Genomic DNA, 23,155 nt, shown 5'->3' on the forward strand with positions numbered 1-23,155 from the left:
TCCAAATTATTAAAGTTTCTATTATAAATTACCCATAGTTTTAGACAGTAGACTGACTAATCACTAAAGAGATATGAAAAAATGCACAAATTTAAGTTAATTTTTGGTACACTAATAAGTCTATGTACATTGTTTATTGGCTACCTCAACATTATACATTCCAACTGGATTGCTAGGGGCAGAAAGAATTAGAAGCTTGATATTGGTGAAATTTTTTTTGATAATACACACTAGTTTCAAACATATAATTTCTGCTCATTTTGGACATAAATGATTTTTTTTTGGGCTGAATAAGATTTAAATGTCTTTCATTAGTAAAATATCCTTTATGAAATGGTTAGAAATGTCTCAAACAGTTTCTGTGATCTGTCTCAACTCTACGTTAAGCAATACAATACTAACCATGTATTTGTACTTTTCAGATTGACTGGGACACATGCAAATGTATTATTTAATTTGTCAACCTTTTGTTTGTCACTTAAGACTTATCAGTACATCAGTTTTTACATCAGTTTTCAACACGACAACCATCCTTGCAACAGCCTACAATATCTTGCATTTTTCTTTAGCGTGAGTGCAAATAACCACAGAAGTGGTAGAGGTACTTGGCGTTCCACCAAATAATTAATAATGGACCACTTTTCCAGTGTTGCAATTCTCTGGTTATTGATCTACACACTTTTTCTTATCTAGCATGCTTCGTGATATTGCCATGCCTCTTCGATGCAACCGAGTTGCGTGCATCCGAGATGGCTTCCAAATACAAGCCCAACCCAATCATTCCAACTGATTTGTGAATAACCTGTAACATAATTGTTTGCTATCATATTGCAGTGCCAATTTTTAAAGTAAAATATGAAATTGAATTTTTATTTTTTTGTTTTTACCCTAAAAGACAATAAGTAATTTTTTTTGTAAGAATTTGTATGCTTGAATGTTTAGTTTTCAAACAATTAGAATGTTTTGAGATTTAAATAAGTTCCATAGAAAAATTAATGCTATTTTATTGAATCATAAATGCTATCGGAGGAATAAATTAGAAGCTAATTTTTCCATCCCCTTGTGGACTTTATGTGATTGGATCATTTGAAATTTGTGTTGTTATTGGTTCATAGTTATTCAGGGTGTGACAATAATACCTGTGGTTCAATGAGAACGCAGTTAAGTTTATAATGGTATGCATTCCAGCTTCTCTTCACACAACACAAATTTTGTAGGTTTATACTTATCACTAGGGGCATGCAGATTTCGCAAAATGATTTCGAGACCAGATGAAAGTTAAAACACTGTAACACCGTCTGTGTTTCATGATTGGGCGAGTTTCTCCCAGGTACATATCAATTATAACAACAAAAATCACAGTGATTTATTAACGGAAGTAAACGCGTCCTGAGTGGCTCGGTCAAATAAGGCAATGGCTTCTCTCATTGACGGCCACCAATCACAAGAAAGAAACCACCGGTGCCGGTATACCTTGTTGCAGTATAATAAGTGTTCAGATCTTTTCGTGAAAAATGCCTGCCCCTACTTGTCACACTAGAACAGTTCTGAGCGAACGTGTGTTACCGTGTGTCGTTCTCCAACGGTTGATCGTCGCCTCTGAAGTACCACTCTGTTATGTCGGCGTGTTCATACACGCAATCAAACCTGACAGGATCCCCCATCTTTGCCAGGATGTTCCGAGGGCGGACCTTGATAAGAGCGGACTGGTCGCCTGAAAAATAAAACATTCCTTGTTATTTTAAAAGACCTGATCCTGAGCAAGTGGGTCAGAACTTTATAATTTCAAGCTTTTTTTCCACACCAGCCTGAGGTTACTGGCAAAATGTGCAATCAATAGAGACTGGAAAAAATTTGCGGATTCATTTCGCGATAAGCTAGAATCCCAATTGGTCTGGGTTTTTTTGCTGCTTCAGTTAACTTGAAGGACTCTAGGCCAACGAAAAATCTTCAACAAAAGAAGTATCGAATCAAGAGCATCCCAGTTATCAGGTGTCACGAGTCATTAGCCAACGAGCAGACACCTGCCCGAGTGCGTAGAGGATCATCGAGTCTATCCTATAGGTAATTGAAATCGCAAATTTTTCCGGTCTCTACCAACCAAACCATGGTCGGCTCCATGGCCGAGCAAGCCGGGCGACCAACCAGGGCCTCATGCCGATGCTTCTATCACAGATGCATCTGTAATATCAAAATTTCTTTAGATAAATTAGCAAAACTGTCATCAAAATTTAAGTTCCAGGTTGGCTTAGAAAAATTAGTTTAAAGAGTTTATTTTTCAATTTTTTTCGTAGGACCCCTGAACATTTTTTTTTCTCTGGGGCTATCTCTTTCCCCTTCCCCAGAGCTCCCCCCCTCCCTTTTTTTTTTCTCGTAAAGGTCACTTTCGAAAATATTAGGGTCTCGCAAGCAGACATGCAGCCAGGGGGGAGGTCTATGCAGCCTAGACACCTGCCTTCCAGGATTTAAAATAAATAAATAAATAAACAAGCAAAGACAGAATAAGAAAATCATAGCATATTAGCTACTTATAGATTATTTTATACGTATTATTTTATTACTTAGTGGGCTACAATAATGTGTTTCGTCTCCAATATAGCCTGACACATCTCATACACAGAAGCAGCAGTAATTGGTTTTTTCCTAATACTAGTCTATATCACACATGCATGTCTTTCATACAAACTTGGCATGCATGTTTCATGTATTTAATAACATAACTATGTGTAAATGTATTAAGTGTTTTAAAGAAATAATCAAATAATTGACTTGACACATCTCATACACAGAAGCAGCAGTAATTGGTTTTTTCCTAATACTAGTCTATATCACACATGCATGTCTTTCATAAAAAACTTGACATGCATGTTTCATGTATTTAATAACATAACTATATGTAAATGTATTAAGTGTTTTAAAGAAATAATCAAATAATTGACTTAAGAACAAATTATTTCAAACAATGAAATGTAAACCAAAATATGAAATGTTCAGTATCTTCAAGCAAAATCATTACTTAAATTTGTACTTGTAAAGGTTGGAGTTAAAAGTTTGCTATTCCCTAAGATTTTATTTCAGTGTGACAGTAAATTTTCTTTGAAAATTCAGTTATAGAGAAAAATTATACAAAAATTATATAATGGTTGTACCATTACCCCTCCACAGAATCCTGGCTATGGCCTTGTTGCAAGTGTAAATGGTCCAGGTGGCTTGCAAAGTCTAGGGCACTGCACTGGTTACAGCTAATATATAAGTGTGTGTGTGTGTGTGTATGTATGTTGGTGAGTGTGTGTGTGTGTATATATATATACACACACACACACACACACACATATGCACTGGGTGGGTTCCAATGTAGCTACTTTGCATTATTTTCGTACGCAATGGTTTGAAATTTCTTTGTTGTAAAACATTGTTTCTGGTCATTGATATCAACATCTTTAGTCCAGCAAAATTTGTATTGCCGAAAAAAAAGATAATTATCATATCTGAATTATTTATTTAGTTTTATGACAATATAAGTTAGACTTTGTGTATGTAATGATTGTAAGTTGTAACTAATTAATTCATGATGTGTCTATACTACAGGATGGAGAAAATTTCAAATATAAGGGAAAAAAATAAATAATAAATACATTCCCACTCCTTCCGCTTCCTGAACTTCTGTCTCTACCACTACAGATAAAATTTAACAAATTTATTGCGTAGTAAATGGCAGAGACAGACTTCGGTGGAGAGAAACACTCCCTCCCTACCCTATCCATACACTCTCAATTAGGTACATAGCATCAAGTTGGGCTGCGTTTTGTTGGGTCAATGAATATTATGTTGTCTTTGGAGGTTAGTTAATTGCCAGACACTAATAATTGAACTAGTTTTTTTTTATCATATTTTTGAAGTAAAACATTTTGAATCAGAAGAGTGATGCTATAATTCCAGGATAGCGGAAGTGAGTAGGTATGATAGTTAACTAGTGTAATGTATATAACGCACGTAATGAACATTGATCAATGGCAGCAGCAGTATATGATTTTACATCATTTCAAATACTTTTGTAAACGTTTACAGGCCTCTCATACTTTTGCATACTTTCCGAACTCTTAATTCGCAACTCTAAACTACCCATTCTGAGGCTGGATCCCATGTTCGCATTAGAATTTGGAATTTGTATAGGCATTTCCATTAGGGATATGTCTCATATTTTAGTATCATACACCCATTAATTCATTCTTAGATTCCAGTGAAGACATGGACCGACATTAGTAAATGAAGGTCTATTTTTAACGTATTTCCATCGTCAACTCAAAAGTTTGAATTTATTTATATCACAATTTTGTGGACAAGATAAATGCAGCAATTTTTCACAAATCATTTCCAAACTGATACATAAAATCTATTATTGGAAAATCTCGTTCAAGTTCGTTACTGGGCAATATCTGACCAAAGAGGTTGAAATGAGGAAGGTTTATTGAAAAAAACAGAAAAATCACTGTACCTTCAATAATATGAAACTATCACATCTGTTTGATGGTATTATAACTCGTAGGAGTAATACCAAAAACTTCTGTCCAAATACATTTTTGATACGACCAACCCATAACTGCAAGGAGTGGAAAAAACTTGGGTTGGAGAACAAAAAAAATCATCACTCTCTTAGTAGGTACACTATCAAATCCGTTCAAATTGTTTGTAAATCTTATAAAATTTATCTAAAACTTTTGTCGGAAAAATTTTTTAAAAGATGAACCATTGTTGTAGTGGGTGGGGAAAATGAAGTAGAATTTTTAAAAATTTAAAATTTTAGTACTATGTACACTAGTAAATTCGAACTGTTTTATTGTAAAACCTTAAATTATTATCTACAACATTCGTCTGAAATAATTTTTAAACGACCAACTATTACTGAAAGGGGTAGAATAAACAACAATTGGAGGACAAAAAAATCGAAACTCAATTTGTAGGCACACTATCATATTCGTTTTTTGCTTTTACCGGAGCCGTTTCATTACATATTTAAAATTTTGGTCTGCAAATCGAATGCTTCGATAGTTGACGTAGCAGCAGGGAATTCTAGCTGCGGGTGAGGAAATGTATGTATGAATCGCGTCCAGAAATGTAGTTGAAAACACAATCTGCGTATATATTCACCACGCTCGGCATTATTGCAAAGAATTCTACGTTAAATTTCAGTGACCGAGTTTAATATCACCGAGGTCAGACGTTACACGTCTCTGGCCAGGGCTGCCAGTAGAGCCAACCTACATTATACCACTTGGTCTCTGAAATTATACAAAATTGGATCTCATTATACAAATCACAAAAACAGTTTAAAAATAGTTTGCAACAAGTATAGTTATTAATTTTTCCATTGCTGTGACTTACGATGAATAGGGAGAAGATTAAAAATTCAATATCTGTTGATTTCTACCAAATTTTAAGTCCTCAGTCTTGCCTGACGGGAAAAATTTATTACTTGTGGCGGTAAAATTTGAATCTAGAGAAGAAATGACAATTTTATATTTGCGAAAAGTCATGTCATACACCCACATTTACACACATATACAATATATATTAGGTGTATCACGTGTTAAGAATGAAAATGAAAATTAAGAATTGTTACAATAATTATAGACATTATATGAATTTTTATATTTGTATCCAATTATACAGAGACATGGGCTATACAAACAGGATAAATGCAGTGGCGTAGCCAGGATTTGTGTATGGGGGAGGGGGGGGGGGGGTTAAGAAGTATGGTCCTACCCTCCCCCCCCCCCCCCCCCCACCTATTGAAACGGGGAAGTCCGGGGGATCCACCCCCGGAAAAAAATTTTGATTTTAAGGTGTAACATAGTGCTATTTTATCAGTTTTCGGTACTTAACTTTAAATATTGTAATGATAAAAATATTATTTTTTTAATAAAAAAAATTGTTTGAGTGATGAAGTAAGAAATTAATTAAAGATATTTTTATCAATCCAAGTGCCTTGTTTACGTCCACTCAAAATCATAAATCATGCTCGAAGATCAACAATACAAAAAAAAATTAATAAAAAGGGTTGGGTTTCGGCAGAACTGATCTATTCCTGGAAACAATATTATCTTTAGCTTGAAGAGTTACATTACACCATGTCGTTGTCTCAATTCTATACACACACAGCGATCCTTACACTTTTGGATAAGATATTTGAAAGCTTGGGACCCGTCACGGCGTCACAACCTTATAGCTTCTGCTCGCAACAGGGGTAGGGGAAGGGAAGGAGAATCGGTAGGGCTCGCTTAGGGCGCGGTTACACGGGACCCTTAACTACTTCAGGTGAACATGTTTAAGTAAACACGTTTACAAACGCGAAAGTGTACGGTTACACGGTAGTTGCTGAAAATTGTGTTCAGCTCTAAAACCGATTGTCTACTGTCAACGAATGTCTGTTGTTGATCTCTATTTTGTATCCAGAAAACGCGGGATTTTTCACACTTGTTTATACAGTATTATCAGCAGAAATTGAATGTGTTTTCATATTGCTCAACACTTTTTTACAAATCGGGAATTCAAACAACATGCACAGTAAAACAATTTAAACTTATTTTTTATTATTGTTTGAGCGAGAGTGTTAAGTTTTAAGATAATTAAGGTCAGGATCAATTTTAAAAAAGTATATAATTACCTTTTAATATTTTTTTTTTGCATTCGGTAAAATATTACTCTAACTTGTGCCAGGAACACTTTCCATCTTGAATTTCTGGAAAGAACTGTTTATATTCTAAACAGCCAATCAGAGGCTAATGTAGAAGATATGTCGATCTGAACGACTTTGCCAACCTGTTTAAGTTAAATGAGAAATGGCCTCGAACGAAACATGTTCAGACTGTGTGTAACCGCACTCAACAGCTGAACATGTTCACCTGAAGTAGTTCAGACTCCCGTGTAACCGCGCCCTTACTCTTCCCCTCCAGTGCAGTGGCCGGTGATAGCAGTAAGACACCCAGGCTTTTAGCTAACCTGCTTTCAGATAAGAAAAAATAATTGTGGCTAAGGGGGGGGGGGTGGTTAGAACCCCTAACCCCCACCCCCCTGGCTTCGCCCCTGGATACATGGGATACCCATATTATACACATTTTGTATCCAACTATACCATCTGGCAGCTCTGTCTCTGGCAGTCACGGCGCGCACTCACCTGGTATCGCGAGGGCGAAGTCGTCGGAGCTGTTCCTGACGGCGGCCGTGTTGGCAGCCCTGCACCAGTACACGCCGTTGTCGCTCGCGCTCGCCGACTTGATGTGCAGTCGCTTGTTGCGCAGCACCGTCCGGTCCGACTTGGTGATCCGGTCCGTGTTCCTGCGGCGACACGCGACACGGCGTCACTTCAACTAACACTTCATCATTCATCACGCAAGAGGCAGCTACAGCCAACAACAACAAAAAAAACTTTCATTTTATTTGCAGTCATCAATTTAACAAATCTGGAAAGTTATATTTCAGAACATTTATATTTACCTACGTTGACATGATGGGGAAGGTAACGGATATTTTTAATGTGCGTCTAAGGCCCCTTTCTGCAATGGCAAGGGAACGGAGACGGTAAAGGCCCGTCTACAATAGCTATGTCCTAAACTGTGTCCGAAGGACACTCGTCGCTGATTGGTCCACGTGACCCTCTGACGTCATGCGTCAAGTGGGCGAATGTCCGAACCTACCTGGTCCGAAGACATTCGTCAATTTGAACTTTTTGTCCCAACCTGTGTACTTCGGACACAGAAAAAGAACAGAACCACGATATTTGAATTTCCTGTTCCCTTTTGAAAACATGGTGTTTGTTTTTGTTATTGAAGGAAATGGAAGGTGTTGTAATTCAAGAAGAGCAAGACGACATTTAAATTAGTGCTGTTCGATTGCTGTGATAAGAGTTCATTTTTTAGCATTTACATTTGCCACTTTGCCTTACTGAATAAACATATAAAATTGAACTCCCACAACTTTCAAAAGTTCAATCTAAAATTTCAGAGCATCAAAACAATAAACAAAAACATTTTGTTTGGCACATTTACTGCGCTCTGGTAGCAACTTTAGAAATCAATACTTTCGGACATCGGACATCGCATTTGTGGACAGGGCAGTTTTCGGATAAGGACACGGACCACGCACAGGTTCGGACTATTGTAGACGGGCCTTAAGAATCCGAACACTATTTTGTAACGATACAGTTGTTTTCAAGGTAAATGTACAAATGTACAAATATCAGTGATTTTACATGAATATTTCTGTTCCATTGTCAGGAGGTAGGGGGGATCTACCTGAACCACTCGAACTTGATCTCGCCGCTGCCGTCGGCGTGGCACCTCAGGATGACGTCCTCGCCCGCCCGCACCTTGTCCGGCGCCTCGGGCGACTGCAGCTGCACGAGCACGGGGTCCGCCAGCCCTGGGGACAGAGAGGGCCGCCGGGCTCGGGTTTACTTCCCCGCTCCACGCACGACCGACACAGCGCCGCGATCCAATACACGACTCACGAACATCAACATTGCTCAGAACATGTCCTGCGTTGGAACGATCATAACCTAGAAACACGAAGGTGAAACCGCCATCACTCACAAGATAACAACTTTAAAAAAATCATTCTTTAAATGATTCATGCAATGGGGAATTTTGATTTAATGCAGTAAGAAGATAAAATTAATTTAAAAATATATCAACCAAAAAAACTGTTTTTTTTTTATTTTCATAATTTTATTTATTTTTGGTTTTCGGAATTTTTCCATGACAAGCAGTGCAAAACTGCCAATGGCGTATGTCCAAAAAAATTGCATTAAATTAGACAATCATTAACTTAAAACTTGCTCAACTTAGAATAACACTAAGATAATTGAATATCTAGCTTTATTTTACCAACGAGTTTAAAAAAGCAAAGATTTTTTCGCTTGTCATCTGGAAAAACAAAGACATTTCATTATTTCTTGGAAAAACTACCGAGAAAAAAAAACCTAAAATGAACAAGTTTCTGTTCGAAACTTCGCCTTCGTGATTTTCACGATCTGCCTTTGCTCTTTGCCCGTGGAGTGGTTAGGTGTGGGACCATTTGGAGTGGTAACCCATCGAAAAAAAATAATGTTGCAGGGCAGAGTTAACCCTTGTTTATCAAGCCAACTTCAAGCATTCCAAGTATTCACTTTCAACTGATGCATTTCACGCCTTACGTGAACTCGCCTTGTTTGCTGAGTTCAACACCATGTCATGTTAAACCAGACCGAGCATTCCGAGCTATATAGCGCAAACACGGCCACGTCGATTGAAATAAAAATTTTACGTGAAAACGTATATTAACTTGTTACCGTGATAGTCCGTCGAACGTTCTTGTGTGACAAAGTACCGTCTGATTTGAATAGCTTATAACTAACTACGAAACTAAAAATGCGTCAACAATGGTTGAGCCCACAACGGATGGAACACGTCTGCACGTGTTTGTCGCGCAGTGTTTGTTTTGCCTGTGACGTCATCGAACCAGCGTAGGCGCATGCGCCTGATTTTTACGAATTATCTTTGTGCAAAGTTATAAATTGGCTTAGCGTGGAAACACGTGTAGCTAGGACATTGATTCAGACGTCGTCGTGAATAGCTTGCGGAATACAACTTGGACCCAAAAGGAGACCCTAAAATATTTGCCAGAATATAAGTGATAATCAGTATTAAATTGAAAATTACAAAATAATTCAAGATGTCTCATATGACTCGTAAATATGCTCGGAATTATAGAAAACGCATGTCAGATGAAAGCTCGCGTCGAAAGGAATTTAAAGCCCAAAAAAAAGTCCAGTGCCGAGCGAACGCTAGAACTACGGCAGCGTCGAAAAGGAAATGAAAAAACGGCGCAAAGCGATTACATAGCTGGCCCCGTCGGGCATACAGAGGCCAGCCACATTCCAAACGTCTACGGATCATGTGCAGGCGTCGTTGGAAGGAAAAACAGAAACCAGTGATAAAGAAATCGATGACAACGTGACAGCGAAGGACGAGAGTTTTACGTGCCAGAGTCGGTTGACAAAACCACGATATTTGATGGCCTAGTAGCTTGAAAGGAACTCCCTAGGAAGAATCGTAGGACTGCCATCATGTAAAGATAATTGTTTAACAAATATTTTAACAATACATCATGTTAAACTTCATTATAATAAAGAAAAAATGTTTCGTGATCCATATGGGTTTATTAACATGTAGGAGATTGCACGCTTCTATTCCCTAACTTCTTACCTCCTTTACTCTACTCTTGGGCACACATTTATTTACTCTGAGTTCTCTAGGAGCGTTGTTTTTGGACGCAGCCATCAAAGGGGTGTGGGGAAGTAAATGGTGGTGTTGGACGGGGGACGGGGGGGAGGGATGACAAGAAAACGACACAACACGTAAACTGTGACGAGACACGTTTCACGAGAATGTATCAAACAACACCCGACAATCTCCCGCCGGTTGTGTTCGAGTCTCCCCTGCTACCCCCTCTTCACCCCCGTTCCAGCAGGTTTCCGAGATCAGAAGTGGAGGAAGATACCACGTGGTGCGCAGTCCCCGCGCCGTTGCATCACATTTTTATTTATTTATGTTTCTATAGTGTTCTGCTAAGAAAACGAACATTAATGGGAAAAGGAAAATTGAACTTTTATTTATCTTGTAACTTATTGTGCTGGTCAATATCTATTTATATTCATGAATTTCGTTTTAGAAAAACTTTCGAAGATTTTATTTGTTATTATTATGGAAACTTGATCTTGAGTAATTATAAAACTTACCGGAACATAATTTATCAGGAAAGAGTATCAAATTATCCCAAGATGAATTAGCAAAACTATCGTCGAAAATTAAGTTCCAGGTTGGTTTTAACATGTTTGAAAGAGTACATTTTTCAAATTTTCCGAGAGGGGTGCCTCCAAAAACGTAAATAGACCAGGGTCTCACAAAGTCTAGGGCGTGTGTGTGTGTGTGTCAGTCTGTCTCTCTCTCTCTCTCTCTCTCTCTCTATCTCTCTCTCTTTCTCTCTCGATCTCTTTCTCTCTCTCTCTCTCTCTCTCTCGTGTGTGTTTGTGTGTGCCGTGGCTGACACACGTCAGGCAAAACTGAACTTACAGAAGCAACTTCGTACGATTTAGCCAACTGTGAAAATCCAAACAATCGACTTCTCGTGGGTGACAGCGAAGCAGTCAGACAGAAATGTGAATGATGAATAGTTGCCCGACTATTTACAAATAGCAAATAACAAGTAGCCCCACACAGGACAAGTTTTTCTACATTTTTACAAAAGATTCCTTTGGAAACCAATTGCCAAGAAATTGTTTGTAATTCTACAAGAATGACATTGTAACTTTGTACAACACATAACTGTTATTATTTTTGCATATATCAAATACAATTTTAATAATAACACTGAGAATTACTTACGAAAATTGGCGCATTATTTTATTTTTTTAATTGATTTACCATTCAAGAATAATTTTTATAACCATTAAAAAGTTAATGGAATATTCAACTATTGGACTTTATTTTGTTTTATCATTCTTATTTACCTGCGCAGTTAATATTGGAAACCTATTAAGGAACCGTTTTGCATATAACTTTAACTATTGGAGGTATTGGGACAACACAAAGCATAAATGCCATGGTATGTATCCAGTATTACTGTAAAAACTATTTTGTAGCTATAGTTGTTTTCGTGTAAATTTATAAATTTACAAATTTCTGTAATTTACAGTGGGCCGTTGAGAGGAATTGTCAAGGGGGGGGGGGTGTTTATCTGAAGGAAAAAAAACCCGATCCACCGTTTAATCTTTTTTTTTGTTTGCAAAGTTTTACCTTCGCAGAACGAAAATTTTACAAGTCTATCGTTTATAGAACTCATAACAGGTAATGTGATATGTACAGATAATTTTAACAGTTATGGCTACAGTTACGTTTACTGTCTAGCTCATTTTTGTTTAGTTGTGTGATTTCAAAAGTTCTACGTTAAATAATAATGAGGGGTCCGACGAAATTGTTCGCCCTCGGGCACTTCGTTTCCATGATGTCCCTAAATGTATCTTTGTACAGCTGGCGACAAACTTTCCATACAGAACACAAAATGGAATGATCATATAGTGGAGCATACGTAAAAAATTGTAAATAAGTGAATTAAATTAATGAAAATGAAATAACCCAATATGTTGCAGCTATATAGCTGAACCTTAAAATAAGAAGGATCATCATACATTGTCATCTTGGCTTTACCAACTTTATCGTCGGCCTACTATGAAAAGCTCCTAAGTCTAATACACAAGTTTTTACTGAGGAAAAAAAATTGTTTGGAATATAATGGAAAATACAGATATGCTGTAATAAATAAAAATGTCAAAATAAAGTGATATTTAATTATAAAAAATAGATCGTGTAAATGATGTATTAACTTTTTTAAGACATATAATGTATTGAACAATAAAATGAATAAAAAGTAAGAAATAGGAGTTTCAATTAAGTCCGATAGATGCGCTTGCATTCATAATTCGACTTTGGAGGTTTGACATGCCTGTGTGTCGGTAATTTAGGAACCAAAGTAATCTAAAACAGGAGGATTTGATACTAAGCCGACGTTATGCTATTTTTTTTTTAATCAGAAAAGTTTATCCACGTATAAATAATATATTCATGATCTTATTTATGTTGTCACAAGCTGACATTTAAGAGGGAAAATAAAGTTAAGTCACAGGTTGGTATGATTGATTTTAAAGTTTTAGCCAAGTACTTTCCAAGAATATAGATACATGGCAGCATCACCAGCTTTATTATATCCATTTCATATTGACTAGGTAGTACACACACGCACGCATCATTCATTTTCAAAATGGCGCTGGTGCTTGATTGTACGACATAATTCATTGTGGCGAGTCCCAATGTATTTGAAACAGAAACCCAAATAAATTTATGAAGCAGGCATTGGGGCAGTGATAAAACGATGGGATGAGTGCATAAATATTGGGGGAGATTATGTTGAGGACTAAAATATTTTTGAAATTACTTAACTGATTATTTCACAAGAGTGATTATGTGTGACGTAACAGTTGAAGCCGGTTACGAATGTTAACCACAACAATAGTCTCCCAATTGGGTTATGTAATTTGTCGCACCATAAAAATGAAATACAAAAATCTGTACCACCAGCTGCTGCTAATATTTGTTTTAAAATCCAATATGGTGTCCTTAAACCCCATATTGAATTACATTGCATTTTTACGCAGTCTCAAAAGGATGTTGCACTATAGAGAGTGAGTCGGAATCCAAACAACAAATTTCGGCTGCAGGTTCATCACGTAAAAATAAGTTGGATACATACATGTACATGCCAACATGGTCTACAGTGCTTCCAACACTGGCATGAGTCTTTGAAGTTGCAGCTTAACTGGTAGTTTTTTTTAATAATAAATAAACTATTTATGATTAAATGCCAAGCGTCAGCATAATGAATAATTGAACAAAGTTCTACAAATACTGCAGATATTATCGTTGAAGTCAATTTATTTAATGGAAATTATTTAGGGTAACGCTCTTATTTCCCATAAATTTTTGTGACGCGGAGGAATAATATGGTTTGGAATGGCTGATTATTGATCTACATGTCAAGGGTAACTAAAAAAAGTCGCCTTGTTGTTCTACCCTATACCCCACAATTTTCGCGAGAAACTAAAATAAAATTTGAAAAGAAATGTTTCTCTGGCTGACATGTGAGCAACACTTAAAACACTCAGTTTGAAACAGCTGCCTAAAATCAGGGGCGCTGATTGTTAAGTCATGTACATGTAAATTAAGTTATTTCGAAGAAAAACATTAAACTAATAATAAACTCAAACAACTGCTGCAGACGTAACTTAAAGCACATAAACGCGAATGCTGAACAAACCATAGTGTCATCAAACATCAAAAGAGAGAAAAAAACAAATTTGTTCTAAAACATAACTTGTTAATTAATGGATTTTTTCATCACACTTTACATGCTAAATTTTGTGAACTGTGATACAAGCAAAATATACTTTAAGTAACAAGTTATATTTTATCGCAATGCGGTTTTTTTTACAAATAAAGGTGTGGCCGCTTTTTTCTCCGAGTGTATTTTGTATTTAGATTTTTTTTTATTTTGTCAATTTTAAACCGTACTTGAATGGAACTTCGAAATTCAAACGCTTTGAAACACCTGTAAATTACAGCAAGAAATTATAATGTGCTATAATTCATACTTTTTGACATGCGTGTGTGACATTTGTGTTACGAGTGCTTTAGTGCACGAAGTATTCCGCGGCTGAAAAATAGCACGTACACTTTTATTTTATTTTATTTTATTTCACCGTCAAGTGTACCCAAAGTGTGCATAATATTTCAAATAAATGTTTACCCAGAGATCAGTGTGTTCTGAGCCCACTATTAATTAAAGAGACTTGCATGTTGAGAGCTTAACAGATGAGCAATGCAAAGCAGCCATGTTTATTCGTTTATCTTACGAGTTATGGCACGGTCTTCTCTGCTCCGTGTTGACACTAACTTCGTGTGTTTGCGTTGTGCGGCTGTGTTCTTCTCGTGGTTGCTTGTCGTAAACTATTTTTTATGCGCTCGGCAAACCACAGAACTTTGATGGCTTTAACACTGTGGCGTTCAGCGCAACTGTCAACACGTTACCACTTGTTAGAGTAAGTAAAATATATAGTTTTGCCTTCACGTGTAAAACATCACTTTATTGCTAATTTTTCTCCTTGAGAGGAATTTAAAATATTTTGATACAGCTTGGAATAAAGCTTCAGCGCTAAATTTTTTTCGTTGGACATGGCAGAGGACTTATCTTTGGCTACTTGTTGAAGTCAACACTTGTGAATTGGTGTGATTATCGTGATAGTTTTATTCGCCCGCGTGAGATAAATAGTTCAAATTTAGAATTATAGGGAAAAAATGGAAACATTCACGATGGCGGGACCTTATCCCTTCCCCCTTTAATGCGCCCCTATAACTTGAAAGACGTCACCTGGGTTTCGACAATTTTTGCGCCATAACATTTATCTGAGGTTTAATATTGGACATGTGTCCTTGTTAAGGAAAGCCTGCAGTTACACAGGGATAAGAGCCACGCCCGAGCAGTTCCGAAGTTTCCCGAAGTTTGCCGATCTCTTGTGTAAAAACACCACAATGCAATCATTGATATATTTTACGTTCATAGATTGTTTTAAATAACGCTAACCTCACCTAACCAACCTTGAATTTTAGTTACCATAACCTACCTAACCTAACCTACCCTTCCGAGAAAAAAATTTTTTTTTTTTTAAATTTTCATTTATTACACTGACCGAATCTGACCTAATCTAACCTTTTACTTCGGTAAACTTCGGAACTGTTTGGGATGTAGTTGTGGCTTTCATCCCTGTGAACTGTGGACTATCCCTTTGTTAAAGAATAGTACATAAAAGGAAATCTGAAGGTAAAGTGACAGGCTGCTATAAAAAGTTTCCGCTGTGAAGTCATTGCTGCTTAGTTTGGAATTTATTTTTGAGAATGACTACAACGTTAAAACTACTGTCAACAGATACTATTTTATAGTGTCAGCAATTCGCTTGAAGTGCAATTTGTCTTAATGAAGGCTAATTTGAAATATTATACGATAAACAATTATTATGGCCTAAAGAACTGATGAAACCAATTTGGCATCTGTCTGTTTATATCTCTCAAGGATAAAAGTTTCGCATGCCTACAAACTTAAGAATATAAAAATCTGTAATAATTTTAGCCAGGAACCAAACAGTTCGATCCATCACATGGGATTCAACAGCAGTTACTTCGACATGTTATACTATCCATGCACACGTAAATATAACCTAACAATTTTTGTATGTAGAATTTCAGGTGGTTTCAATCGATTTCGATCAAAAACGCTACTCGCTGAACACTTCATCAATAAGTTGTGGTTGATTGACGAAGCAGGGGAACGCAATGAAAATTTGAGAGTAAAGAAACTGTCTTAGATGAATCGGTGGTAACTGCATTTTACGTCAGACACATTGAACCAATGAAAAAACTTAAACTTAAACGTTAAAAAATAATAAAGCGCGCTGGCCAGCCAATTCCGAGAAAAAAAATCATTTGAAAATTCAAGCACAATTTACATTCTAGTTAAGTTTCATTCTTGCCAAGGCGTAGCAGCCTAGGTGCTAACGTACTTTCTTACCGCTGATACTCATTTAGTTTTTTTTAATAATTAAAAAATTGGTCTGATGTTTACAAATATTAATTTAAATTTAAATCATATTATATTTATTATTTTGTATATTAGATATTACTAGATATTTAAATAACAGAAGAAATTCAATTATTAAAATATATAATAATTATCGGTATAATAATATTTATAAATAAAAATTATACTGACTTGACGTTATGTAATTGTTACTGTAATTTAAATATTAAGTACAACAAAAAAATTATTTTAATAAAATAAATAAAATAATTAAATTAATAATTCGTAGACAATACATTTATTTTAAAAATATATATAAATTGATAAAAAATGACCGGCAGCGAGGATCGAAACCCGAGCGTCCGGGCAGCAAGCAAGTTACATTACCACCCAGGCCGCTACAGCGATGCCCAGAGTGATACTTATCTCATGTATAAATTTTGTGCTTAAATTTTCAAATAATATTTTTTTTCTCGAAATTGGCTTGCCAGAGCGCTTTGTTATTTGAAGGGGTGAACATCCTTACGGTTTATACTACTAATACACCGAGTCTCATCCCAGAGTGAATGTCCCAAGTCGCGCCCTGCCTACGTTCAGTCCTGAACCATGAAAGATGAACAAAAGGAATCTTGGGGAAACAGGAATCAAAATCCGGCAGTCACGCGCCCGGCGCCCACGAAACTCAACCAGAACTGAACAAAAGCAAATGTTCAAGGAAGAGAGACAGGAACAAAACTCGCAATCATGGTTTCAGCAGTTTTCCAGCAATAAAAATGTTTCATCGTATAAATAGCGGCACACCCCGGCTTCGCAAGGATGCGATCTACTATTATGGCGTCATTTAGATTTAATAAAAAAGAACTTAATAAGCATGAAGTTCTCGTAAGTGTTTAGTGCTTTTAAAAAAAAAATATATATATACATACTAACACGTACTACCCATAACTAAATAATTTCTTTGTGAACAATGTTGACGGCTTTTTTTTCTCACGAGACATCACAAAGTTGTTTTTTTTTTTTGACACACACGACGAAGTTGAGGAATATCAATCCGGACGCTACAAATGAACCGGGAAAAAAAAAATTTGGTGCATATTAAATAATATAGCACCGTTCGATGGATCGCATATGATATGGTGCAAAGGTCAATTTTGATCTACATTAAATGTCTAAAGTAAATAAAAAAAATCGTTACGACCATGCTAGAAGCTGGGTTCGTGGTGGAGTGCGTCAGCCAGGGCCAGGTATGACGCGCCTGCCATTGACGTAAGGCATGCCACGGGTGCCTTACCGGATTACAAGTATCCTCGCTTACCCCTCCCTCCCCCCCCCCAACCCCCCCGGAACGTACCGCCCAGGGTTATTGTTACTGGCCCTTCAAGCGGCCTGGGAATCCTGCGGGCTTACAGAGGAGACCACCGCGCTTGAAGTACCTACGTGACTTCGAGTCGTTCTGGATGTTTCGGGCGTCGGGTCGGCCCGGGATGACGCGACACGTCACGGCCGCTCCCGAACATTCTGGAAAGACGGCCCACTGGTATAAAAGGGCGACGCCGGCTTCCACCTCTATAATGCCCTTGCAGCTGTGCTGACAGACTATCTGATCCAGGGTGATCGGTCAGTGTAGCAGCCAAGGGCGTCGCCAGCCGATGGCCTAGGGGGGGGGGGGGTATGTTGTGGGAAAAGTATGTATTTTTTGCATTTGGCTATATTTTTTAATCTCTAGGGCTCTAGGGGGGGGGGACTGCCCCCCCCCTCTACCCCCCCTGGCGACGCCCTTGGTAGCAGCCAATTAGAATTAAGCACCAATCAGCAGGAAAAATGCCATTAGAAAGAGATAGGATAACATTAGTGTTCACAACCCCTAGGCAGGAGGTAAAAGTCCAGTGGACTAGGTACTCCAAAGCAAACTGCAAAGGGTATCTGGGCGGCACTCGTCAGAGTGCAGGCACAGGGCCTGTAGCAAACAAGTTTATTTCCCCCTGCGGCAGTCCCGGGAGTTCGGAGAGTTCCGAGAATGAGGAGCGAGTTCGGCGAGGACGTGAGACGCCACTTTGCGAGCGGCGCGACGCGGAGTGACGGGACCGTGCGAGTGCGACTGAGTGGCGCGAGACTGTGTGTGTGTGGACAGGCGCGAGGTGAGGGGCGAACCACTGTCGAGCCTAGCTCCAGTCAGGAGTTTGAACTGCGGAACCTGACAGACATTGAGTGACTTGCGAACAGACATTTTTAAGTGCGAGTGATTTGTGATGAGACTTTTTAAGTGCGATTTATTTAATTAGTAATGTAAATATTAGTAACCAATAAAACTGTATAAAATTTAATTTGTCTATCCTTAAAAACCCCGTTTTCCTCAATTGTAACAACATATAATTGGATAAGGATTAATACTATGTCGGTTAAAATTGATCCGCAAATGATTACCTTTCAAACAATTTTTTAAATATAAAAATGGTTCCTGTGCGTCTTCCTTTGACGACAGAAATATGCTATTGCGGACCTTTCTGTAGGCTTTTTTTTTAGGACCTACAATACTGTAGAACATTAATCTGACGTAAACTCAGCGTAAAAGTACCCTAAAAGCGTAATTTTAAGATTTATTACAAAAATAGAGATTTATCTACTATCTTAAATTTAATATGAATATATAATACATATAAACCTTTCGAAAGAAATTCTCTATATGATGGTGAAAACCGCATCAAAATATATTGAGTACCTAGTTTAGAAGAAGTAAGCGAAGATAGAGATAGAGATAAAAATGTACCTTCGTTAAGGCAGAGAGAACACATTAAGAGTTGTTCTGAAACAATAAAATAATTTAATGTTTGCGAAATGCAAATGACATAACAAAATATTTGTAGCAAATAGTCTCTTTTATTTTCAAGCATTCCACTAAATTGTACATTTTGCTTTAACGACGCCAAACGTGCAATATTTTACGATGACATTGTTGTGATGAACTAAAAAAAAATGTTAAAATCAAGATGGCGTGCTTCTGTTTTTATTCTTCTCTCTTAGTGAAATTGTAATAGGGAAGTGTAATTGCATTATTCCTCGGCGTCTGTAATAAAAAAAAATCTACGGCGATAAATATTTTACGCCGGGCAAGTTTAGGAGAGCTGACTTTTAATTGCGGAGGAAGACGTAAAAAAGGGATTGTAGAGGACGAAGACACTTCCAGAGCGCTCGGGAGAAAATGGTTGTCTCGAGATGGGAGCACTCTAAAAGTTTATAATGATAGGTCGGACGAAGTCGTTTGGGAGCGAGAGGTATGACAAGAGGGAGAAAGTCAACGAGTTCTGTCGGTAGCAGCCCAACAAAACAGCGTTAAAAAAAATTAGATAATTTACGCCCTGGTGTGGTGGTGCATTCGATCACGAAGCGAACAAGAAACCAACCGTTGAGGGGTCGCACACTGAAGTGAATTCATAGTGACTGGAAAAATTCGCGGATTCATTTAGAGACAGGCTATAATCAAAACACGTTTGGTTTGTCTTTATGCTGCTTCTGCGATATGACATCAGTAGAGACCTGCAAAATTCGCGGATTCATTTCGTGATATGCTACAATTCAAATAATTATACCTTAGCGCTGCTTCTGCAATTGGTTCACTGTTAATCTGGAGTAATGAGGGCAAATTAGAGACCTTCGCTCTAAGAAGTGTCGAATCACAGACACTCGGTCGAGACGACTCACAAGTCATCAGCCAATGAACATGTGGCATTTGCCCGAGTGTGTAGAGTGTAGTAGAGTCTATACTGGAGGTCAATGAATCCGCGAATTTTGCAGGTCTCTAGACATCAATTTATCTGAATGACTCTTGGCTAGAGGCAGGCATTTTTCACGAATAAATCTGACCGCTCATTAGACTGCAACGAGGTATACCCGCACCAGCGGTTTCTTCCTTGTGATTGGCGGTCGTCTGCGAGAGAAGTCGTTGCTTAATTTTAACCGAGCCCACTCAGAACGCTTTTGAATCCGCACTGAATCACTGCGATTGGTGTGCTAACAGTAAACACGCTACCTGAAAGAATCTCACCCAATAAAGAAACACAGACGGCGCTACAGTGTTTTAACTTTCAGCTAGACTTAGAATCTTTTCGAGAAATGTGCATGCCCCTACTCTTGGCCAATGAAAAACATTCAAAAAATAAGTATCTAATCGCAGGCGTCCCAGTTTACAGGTTCTCGCAAGTCATTAGCCAAAGTACTGGTGGCATTTACCCGAGTATGTAGATTATTGTGGAGTCTATCCCAGAGGCCATCTAAATCGGGAATTTTTCCAGTCTTTGTGCATTCCGTAAAGCCACGATTGTTTCGCGGCTTCGTTTCACTCCAAGCTAGACTCTACTTGTTTATGTACATAATCAAGCCTTTTCCCGAATGCTCAATGGTAGATAACAAGGTCACATCCTTTGGCGGGTTGCACACGATTGGGTAACCACTTACTTCTCCTTGTTTATCACTGACCCAGCGTCGTCAAAGGCTTGTCAAGAGCACTGTAGTCCAATCATCAATGTCAAGCAGATGAATATGTGCTTCTAGTCTACTTTGCTACATGATGCGCAAGCATTCCGCATTGATCTATTGTAATGGCGGTCTTATGGGAGGACTAATGCCAACCCCCTCCCTTTTCCACCCCATAATCCCAAAATCTAAAAATAACTGTAGGCCTATGTATATAAAAAAATTTCCAAGAAGTTAGAACTACGTTAAAATAGCTCATGGGTGGAGTCCTACAAAATTCGCGGATTCATTTCGTGATATGCTACAATTCAAATAATTATACCTTAGCGCTGCTTCTACCATTGGTTCACTGTTAATCTGGAGTAATGAGGGCAAATTAGAGACCTTCGCTCTAAGAAGTGTCGAATCACAGACACTCGGTCGAGACGACTCACAAGTCATCAGCCAATGAACAGGTGGCATTTTCCCAAGTGTGTAGAGTGTAGTAGAGTCTATACTGGATGTCATTGAAACCGCGAATTTTGCAGGTCTCTACTCAAGGGTAGATACTTAAGGAATTCGCGGTTTCCGTGACCTCTAGGATAGGGATAGACTCCACAATCCTCTATGTACTCGAGCAAGTATCACTTTCTCATTGGCTATGACAGTGACACCTATTAACTGGGGTGCTTCTGATTCAATATTTCTTTTTCTACACTGACTCACAGTCCTTAAGATAAGCTGTGGCCCAAACACTGAAGTAGCAAAAAGGTAAACGTATTCGGATACTAGCTGTCGAGAAATGAAACCGCGAATTTTTCCGGTTCCAACTCATGGGAATATTACATTTCAATATTTGTGACTCCCACTTTAATTTCATATCAAACACTCAAGACCCTTTAGTCATTTTTTTCCTCTCCGACTCCCCCCCCCCCCCTACTCATTGCCGCTCTCCAATTGCCCTTCCCAAAATCCAAACGCTGACATAAAAGTTTTTTTTCTTTTTTTTAAGGTTTTTTTCTTTTTAAATTGTTTGTGGAGGAGGGCTCCGACAGTATTTTTTTTCTTCGCAGCTTCCCCCCCCCCCCCCCAAGGTTCGGCTCCTCCCCAATGAAATATTAGGGCCCCTCCAAAGTTTAGGGCCGCCACTGATGACTCGTTGCTGATGAAAAATTACCAACACGACAAAACAATTTTTGAAAAAATAAATAATAAGTGGTCAGATCACTCACTCCGTCCCGCCAAAGTGATCCTGGTTCGATGACCGGCGGGGCACACCGTGGAGAACCCTTGCCGTGGCCCGCTGGGTTTTTCTACGGGCTATCCCATTTTTCCCCCGGTCCATTCGTTTCGTCAGTGTTCGATCACCAGCTCGTGGGGTCACGGCAGAAGCATCCACGTTGCGACCCGTGGATACTGGATCTCTAATCCTGCTAATTCTCTACTGCGTACTACCACCAATCCTAGGACGAGTCACGAGATTTGTTTTGAAAAAAAAAATTCTATTTACATTGCAGTTGAATAAAAGGACATTTGGGTACCATGACCGCTTCGTTGTGGTTCAAGGTGTATTTGGCTTAATTATGGTACACGTATTATCTTTGAGAAATTTGTGCAATGGGAGTGCATGACTTGGTGTAAGCTTTTGGACATACCATGTGCGTCTCTGCCTGAGGACGGGAGCAGATAGCAGTTCCCGAAAAGTCGCTTGTTTCTGTTTTGGAAAACTATTGTGTTTGTTTCGTCTTTTCGTTTTTGTTGTGTTTTTGTCTCGTTTCAACTGTTGTGCTGGCTTGTTTATGTTTTGGAAAACTATTGTGTTTGTTTTCGTATTTTCGTTTTGTTGTGGCTTTGTCTCGTTTCAACTGTTGTGCTGAATTTTTTGGGGGTTCAATTCATCATTTGTGGTTTTTTGTTTTTCGTTTTTAGTCAATTTTTTTTTATTTTTTTTTTGTTTTGTCATGTAATATTATGTGTATATATCCTGTTGACAACAGCAATTTTTGCTTAATTTGTTTTTTGTCTTTTGGTTTATTGTAGTTTTCTTCTACAGACATACATGTGCTTAGCAATGGTGTATGTTATGGTACACGTGCCGTTGTTATGGTACAATTACCGGTATTGTTGTACAAGTACCGAAACTATGGTGCAAGTGCCGTGACAATGGCACACGTATCAACCCTGTACCGGGGTGTGGGAGCAGCTGGCCCGCGCGTCGTGTCTGCACCGCCAGGGATAAACACGTAACGCTCGTCGGCGCGAGGGCGTACGTCAAGGGGGAGGTGTGAGGAGGAGGTGTGGGTCTAGGGAGGGAGGAGGGAGATTAGGTAATCGCGTAAACCGACGAGGGAAGCAGGCCTGCCACCCTCCGCCCACCAGAACGAGCGGCGACGAGACGAGACTCCAGCTACGGGTCTGATGATGTAGACTTCTCAGACGTATTCTCGTACAGTGCCCGAGGGTGGCCAATCTTTAAATAGTGAGAGTT

The 23,155-nt window shown here is 38.4% G+C and overlaps 1 protein-coding gene across 1 annotated transcript in view; it reads right to left on the reverse strand.

Annotated features, from left to right (window-relative positions):
• Positions 1-23,155, reverse strand: part of LOC134529688 (inactive tyrosine-protein kinase 7-like) — a 232,811-nt gene that overhangs the window by 43,170 nt on the left and 166,486 nt on the right. The window contains exons 3-5 of the mRNA XM_063364456.1: positions 8,292-8,418; positions 7,175-7,335; positions 1,567-1,714 (exon numbers count right to left, since the gene is read on the reverse strand). Coding sequence (XP_063220526.1) covers positions 1,567-1,714; positions 7,175-7,335; positions 8,292-8,418 — 436 coding nt within the window. The remainder of the gene's footprint in view (positions 1-1,566; positions 1,715-7,174; positions 7,336-8,291; positions 8,419-23,155) is intronic.

This window comes from Bacillus rossius, chromosome 1 (assembly GCF_032445375.1).
Source record: "Bacillus rossius redtenbacheri isolate Brsri chromosome 1, Brsri_v3, whole genome shotgun sequence".
Lineage (NCBI taxonomy): Eukaryota > Metazoa > Arthropoda > Insecta > Phasmatodea > Bacillidae > Bacillus > Bacillus rossius.